Source organism: Sycon ciliatum, chromosome 7 (genome assembly GCF_964019385.1).
Source record: "Sycon ciliatum chromosome 7, ocSycCili1.1, whole genome shotgun sequence".
Taxonomy (NCBI): Eukaryota; Metazoa; Porifera; class Calcarea; order Leucosolenida; family Sycettidae; genus Sycon; species Sycon ciliatum.
In genome coordinates, this window is record NC_088649.1 from 3354889 (window position 1) to 3362388 (window position 7500).

Here is a 7500-nt window from a genome sequence, read left to right on the forward strand (position 1 = left end):
TTCTCCTGCATTTCCCTTGGCTGACTGTAGCCTAGGAAATGGTTCCTCAAGGAGAAGATGCTTGGTATTCGCCATCTCTCCCGAGAAATTTTCAGCAAACTTTCAAAAAACTACATTATTTGGTTCGTCAATCTCCACCACCTGTCGTCTCACCTGGCTTCAGAAGATGTTACGAGAGATAGGAGAATCGCCAGCAAGCATCCCATCCATCTTCAGGAAGTGGAAAGAGCAAACGGCGTGGTCCTTGGTTGGGGTAAATGCTAAACGTCTGATTTGTTCCAACCAAGATGTTAGCGCTTTTTGTCACTATTTCCGCTTGTCTGCTGCTGTCTCCGCACTCCAGCCTTCTCCTGTCAGTGTCACGTCCCAGTACACACCCGAGAGGACTACTAATACCAAGAGTACGTGAAAACCAGAGTGTGCAGCTTGTGGCCTTTTCTGCTATGGGTGTCTGTCATGGCGGAATTCCGTGATTACATCATATTTGGCGCAGATTTGAGGCGGGAAATGACGAAGTGCGTACGACTGAGCTGCAGTTGTGCGGAAAGAGACTTGCTTGAATCCTGCTTGTACGCACCACATCACTAAAATGATGTCATCACGGAATTCCACCGTGACAGCAACTCACCCGAGCTGCACACTCCGGTTTTTACGTACTCTTGCTAATGCACAGCTCACGGCACTAGTAGCATTGAACAAAGCCTTTCTTGCACTTCGCGAGTACAATAAACCAATTGAAAATGACCAAATTCTGCAGTGATCGACCTTCTCTCTCACAGAGCTAAGCAGAACATGCGTCATCACTGCGCTGGTCACCATGGCAACATGAGCATATAATTGGCGATTTGGCAAGTTTGACTTATCGTATGCAAACGAGAGATATGCCATTCGAACCGATGTCAAGTTGTCTTTCTTCTGGACCCTCCATGATAAATCGATACACTTCCCCTTTATTTATCTGCAGATTTTAATGATGATTTTTATCATGCTGTGTCCGGGCACAGGATGCTATTAAAGCAGTTGAAAGTTTGGAAACCGTTTGGAAATGAGAGTGCTCCGGCTCGGCAGAGTGCTCATTGTTCATTCGAATAGAGCTATCGTACACACAACACAGAGCACTACAGTTCACTTGGTCCGCCAATTTAAAATGGTCGGTTATCTTCGCACTTGATTTTTCGGTGTTCTGCAGCCTTGTGTCATACGGCATGGAACCACCGATTCACCATCCGAACATAACTATTGACCATTGCATCCGACAACATGGCAGAACAAAAATCACAGATTTTGCGATCGGTTCGTTTGAGTCTTTTTGACTGGAGCTGCCACCGACGAACACTTCCGTCAGCACAAGAAAACGCTGCAATCTCCTCCCCAGTCCGTAAAATAGGTCAGGATGTTCGCACTTCAGAGCGATGGTGAATACACTTTCTGCCTACTTCCAGCTGTCTGGTAGCATGGGCAGTTTTCCGCAGGGAGGTATAGAAAAGCTGAAAAAGCGTTTCGCGAGCTTGGATTTGAGTGCTCGCACAGTACAGCGCCTAGAGAAGAGTCATCATCAGCAACACGCTGATGACGAAACAGCTCATGTCGACGCCTCCAGAAAGCGGGACAAATCCGGCGGATACACTCTGAAACTCACAGAGAACATGGTAAATGAGCTGATCAAAATAAACACCAAGTCCTGAGGGAAACTCGCGAGCAAAGGACTTGCAGCAAACTCGCAGAAGAGAACTACCCCTGCTCCAGAGTCCGTGCGACACTGGTGCATGTTAGGTGCAGTACACACAATCATGTGGTACATCAAGCGGCGGAAGCCCTCACTGCGCTACAAGCACCAGCGGCTTGCATGGGTGCTGATAAGCAAGTACGACAAGCGCAAGAGGCGATTTGAAAAATGGACAGTGATGTGGCGTTGCCTTTTTGCCTCGAACATAGGCGTTATTGTGACGAACGGGGATAACACAAACAGCCACCACACGGGCAGTCTCACTCAGCGTCTGAGCGGCAGGTGACAGGCACGGCAAGGCACTGCCTTTGAGCATGATTCGAGACGAGGAGAGTTGGAACAAGATATGAAACGTGCAGCAGCTGTCTTGATCGAATGTTTTGAGCTCTTCATCTAGCGACGATAACGGCGAGAAGGATGTGTAACTTGCTTGAATTGTCCGCTGAGTTTCATACTGACATGTACATTATCATGTAGTTAGTGTTTTCTGATCATGGCAAGCTTCAAATACTGATATTTTCTTCTTGAGACAAGAGTATAGATAAGCGCCAACTTTAACTTGGTGGACCAAGTAGTTTTGACAACTTGTCTGATGATTGCCTATGGGCATGACACTTTTAGTTACAACGAATGATGCGTGGTGCCCTGTGCCGTGTGTGGGAAGCTGCTTGTACAAGCCCCTTAGGACTTGTCCATCTAAACCAAGCTTATGTTAGATTCCTGAGGTTGTCGTGGTAACCAATATGTATGACCATTTCTCTCTCTCTCTTTCTGTCTGCCTGTCCCCCTGTAACGGAATCACAGCCATTCCGTTCCCCGGGACACAGGACACAAAAGACAAGACTCGTTTGTTACATTATGTTATATTTACAAGACGGAAAAGCAAACTGCTCTGACAGAGACGAACAAGAAGACTGACAAAAGGACTCTCGACTACAAAATCGCGCATGCTCATATCACACATGCACGCGACTAGACGAGACAGTTTGGGGAATGCCATCACACAGGAAAACAACACATCATTTCACAACACCCCCCCCCCCCCCCTCCCTGCCTCGGAACATGCATCGATAGTTCGTCACTCAGTCAAAGACACAGCTGTCAAATGTCTTTCGGTGTGAGAAGCTTTCTGTGAATATGGTTCCGGTGAGGCGTGCTTTGCTGTGAATGTCGTACTGCGAAGCATCTCTCATTGTTGTGTTACTCTATGAGTTGATTCTTGGCAATCTGCCGTAGACCCACGTGTCCATATTCCATGAATGACACACGCCAACAATCAAGAAAACACGGACTTGTGACAGAATGCACACTGAATGATATTAAACTTTGTTGATGCTGTGGAAGGACTAACTGGGCCATGTCAGTGTGGTGCGATGCACTTTTAAAAGAGATCAGGGTTGCCGTGGCAGCCATGACAGTCACAGAGACCTAGTAACAATGTGTGTGTTTTGTTCTGCTCTCTGTGTGCTACAAGATGTCAGACGTCAAGAATCGATCCCTTTTTGTACATTGGTGGCCAACAGGTGAAGTGGTGTGCAGCGAGATGAAACAGAATGGTGGAATGCTTAACCATAAGCTATCGGATGTCCCTGGAGCGCACGATCTCATCTATGCAGTCATGCAAATGGACACGCCTAGATCATCCTGGGTTAGAATCGTCTCCTACAAAGGTATGGAAGTAACAGAAGACATTGATGAAGGTTGGTCAGCATGAAGCCAGTGCTGAGACGGGTGGTGCCTTCTGCCCCACCAGTCTTTTAGTCCATACACAGTATAAATGTGATGAAGTGTGATTGTGTTAACAGAATGAATACTTGGAATTGGAACTTGTGCCTACTAGACTCGGATGGAGAGCCAGAGATTATGATTGCCGCATTTGCCGGAGAATATTGCGCACTTTAATGCGCTATTTCAGGCCCGAGTTCGCAGGTGTGCACTATGCTCGGAATGTGAGAATACATGCACTTCGAAAAGTAGTGCAATGTATCAAACGGATGCGAAGTTTTCTACTTCTGAGTCTCTGACCCTGAGTAAGCCATATCCATGCATTAGAGGTGTCTTCTGCGAGCTACACTGCACTGTAAAATGCAAGATGGGTAAGAGACCCCATAGGTAGCATATGCATTCATGTACAAGTGTAAGTATTTTATGTTTTCTTTGTGCACAGTTTCTGAACCCATGATCAAGCCAGCCCGACTCCAACTGGAGATTGGAATACCGTTTCTACGCATGATTCTGATCGGTGAAGCCGGTGCAGGGAAGACCAGCCTGGCGCGCTCTCTTTGCCGCAAGAAAATCTTGCGCGGAAAGGACGACAACAGCACAGTCGGAGTGGATGAAAGCACGTTCATCATCGATGGCGATCAGCTGGAGCAGGAGACCAGCCAAGACGGCGAGGAAATGCTCAGAAGGAGGATCGCGTCTGTGATCAAGGGTACCGCAACTGATCCAGAGGCCTTTCTGCACACTGCGGCTGCTTCTTCTTCTTCTGCCTCATCTGTTTCGGAATCCTCTCATTCTGCTAACTCGGCTGCAAGCAATACCAGATCAGACATTTCTTCTTCACTAGCAAGTCATGCCTCTGGATTGACGGACCCATTCTCTGACTCGGCAGCAAGCGAGAACGAGTTACCACAAAGTGTGATTAGTGATATCTCAAGCCGCGTGACATCCTCTTGGTTCATTGAGAATGCCAGCGCAGAAATTGCCGAGGGATCGTTCCAAATCATCCGCATCTGGGACACGGCAGGCCAGGACTCCTATCGGCTGCTTCAGCACATCGGCTTTGGTGCTGACCGCACAGTGTATGCAATTGTCTTCAACGCAAGCCAGTCTGTGGAAGCAGAGACTCCTCAGAGCACTGTAAGTATTTATAGATGTCGAGAGACCGTTGGACAGTGGGCTGGTTTTGGTCTAGGCAGTGTAGTCCAGCACCTTGTGTGTGAATTGTGAAGTGACTGTGACCAGCCAACAGTACAATGAGTTTCGGTGTTAGCTAGACCTTTTAAAAGCCAAGAATACTGTACTTTAGAAGATGTCAATAATTTTGACCTTCGCCATACTATAGCATACAGTGTTCTACTGGAAGAGATGCGACGCTAGAGTAGAAATATCTTGAATTGAAGACAAGATACTCAGATATTTCCAGTCCACTAGCTCTAAGGTACAGGCTCAAAATCAAGTTAATTTGGGGTCATCCCCCTCCCTCTCAACTGTTACGATTGCTATCATGTCATCCTTCGAAAGAAAGAAAAGTTCGTATACATATCACTGTTTAAAATATCAGTTGTATGAGGATTGCCAGGACCTGGCATGAAACTATAAGCTACAACACCAGATGCATGGTGCTCTGTGTCTCGTGTGTTCCTGTGCTATGCAGGTTCGACACGAGGGCAAACATCGGCCTTGCACTGCAGCTGTGCCGAGACAGCCAAGCCTTACGTATATCCACGACTACCTGGCTACAATACACAACATGCCGAGTAGCAGCAACGTGCGGGTGTACCTCGTTGGCACTCATATCGACCAGCGTCGCTGGTTCCGTGGAGCCATCCGGGATGCGGAACGAGACGTCATCATGAAAAGTCTTAAAGGGAAACCGTACTGCCACTTGCTGAAGTCTGACGACATCGTGTTTGTCAACAACACACGTTCTGGTAGCTTCCTCTTGCCAGAACACACTGGAATTCGAAGCCTGCGCACTAAGCTTGTCGAGGAGAGTGTCAACCAAGAGGCTATCCCACTTGCACGTGGTCTGGAAACGCTCGCACTTCTCGAGCTCTCTAGAGATCCCCGTCTCTCCAGTCCCTGGATCTCGCTCGGTGATCTGCTTCGTCTAGCCCGCCGCCTGGGCATTGCACGCCGAGTGGATGAGGTCAAACCTATGCTGGGCTTTCACCACAACCTTGGCACCGTTCTCTTCTTTCCCCAGTCCGTAGCACTGCGGGATAAAGTGATCATCAACGTACCATCCGTGATGAAGCTGGCTGGCTCGCTCATTCAGCCTGGAATGAAGCGAGAAGATTTCGTGAAGGATCCACCATCACGCGATGACATTGATCTCTACCAACAAGGCTACATCACGGTTGAACTGGCCTTGCGTCTATGGCAAGAGCACAGTCCCGAGTTCTATCGGCTGATGTTGAATGAGGAGCACCGCCACACCTTCTTGCAGCTAATGGAGACACTGTGCATCCTGTGTGACCTGGGTGAAATCACCACGGCCAAGAACGGAAAGAAGAAAGTCTTTCTCATGCCAGCTGCTACCGAAAATGAGTCTATCCCTGAGCTGGAAGGCGGCTCCACATCCGAGGCCATTCTTCTGGCTTGCGACGAGAACGACCACTTTCCACATGATATGTTCCTCACAATCGGCACGAAATGCATCACTCGCCACAACCAGCTCCTCGTCGAGAGCGGCACGAAAACCAGCGCCTGGAGGAAGACTGCCCTGTCCAAGTTTACCATGCGACTACCGTGGAATGTCAGCGACGGAGAGTGGCTGCTAGTGTCCTACTGGAAGTGCAGCATCTCTCTCAGAATGGAGTCGGTCAACGAGCAGCGTGTCTTCGGCAGTGGTGAGGGTGAGGCAGCGCTACGTCAGGTGAAGCAATGGTTGTCTGACATGCAGGCAGTTACCAGTCAGAGACTTCTGATTGAGGTGAGTCACAATGCCGTGCCATAATAATTTTTACTTCGAACTACTCTTACTTAGTGGTGAAACGAATATTCGAATATTCGAACATTCGTTCGGTTTGTCACATTCAAATATTCTTTAAGTCACATTCGAGTATTCGTTACGTCACTTCGAATGCAGTGCATGTATATACAAGCATGCCGAACACAATACAGTGCAGTGCGTACAGCCTGCCTGCGACTTTGTACTCCATGTTTGCACATGTATGTGCATACTGGACTGCCAATGTTGCACATAACATGTATGAACTTCGAAGTAGCCTTATGTGGCAGTGCATCTTATGTGGCATTACCGTTTGTCATACCTAATAATAATAATATCTATCAAATGACTGAGAGGAGGGCATGTGATGGCATCTCTGTTACCAAAAGAAATTAAAGAATATCCGTACGTTCGTTCGATAAGCCAAAGAATATTCGGTTACTAGGTTTTGACATTCGTTTCACCACTACTCTTACTAGATAACTCCATGTTCTGCCTTCAGGAGCATGCTTTTCACTAAATACTGCTGGTGAATGCCTGGTGAATGGCTGGTGAATGCCTGGTGAATGCCTGGTGAATGGTTGGTGAATGCCTGGTGAATGCCTGGTGAATGGCTGGTGAATGGCTGGTGAACGGCTGGTGAACGGCTGGTGAACGGCTGGAGAACGGCTGGTGAACGGCTGGTGAATGGCTGGTGAATGGCTGGACGGTCTTCCTTACCACTTGCTCTTCTCTAGTATTGAACAATTCCATTCGATGATCATTTCTTGTCCCGCCATACATGTACAGTTGTTGTCCACCTGGTCATGGTAGGCACCGACATTACCCATCATCACACGTGTTGTGTTTATGATCCTTGTCTGTTGTTGTGCTTGTTATCCATGTCTGTTGTTGTGTTTATGATCCATGTCTGTTGTGTTTATGATCCATGTATGTTGTGTTTATGATCCTTGTCTGTTGTTGTGCTTGTTGTGCTGTGAAGGAGACGGTGGCATGCGGTTGTGGCAAGATGAGCGATAGTGTGCTGTGCACTACGCACGGTAGAGGGCAGTGCATCGACCGCGCTACCTGCTTTCACACAGTCGACGTGTTTGAG

The 7500-nt window shown here is 47.9% G+C and overlaps 1 protein-coding gene across 1 annotated transcript in view; it reads left to right on the top strand.

The window, feature by feature from the left end:
- LOC135820750 (uncharacterized) overlaps positions 1–7500 on the top strand; it is a 34355-nt gene that overhangs the window by 18728 nt on the left and 8127 nt on the right. Inside the window, exons 4-7 of the mRNA XM_065333771.1 lie at positions 3201–3396; positions 3894–4588; positions 5106–6386; positions 7387–7500. The exon at positions 7387–7500 is cut by the window's right edge and continues 87 nt beyond it. Of these exons, the coding sequence (XP_065189843.1) occupies positions 3201–3396; positions 3894–4588; positions 5106–6386; positions 7387–7500 (2286 nt within the window). The remainder of the gene's footprint in view (positions 1–3200; positions 3397–3893; positions 4589–5105; positions 6387–7386) is intronic.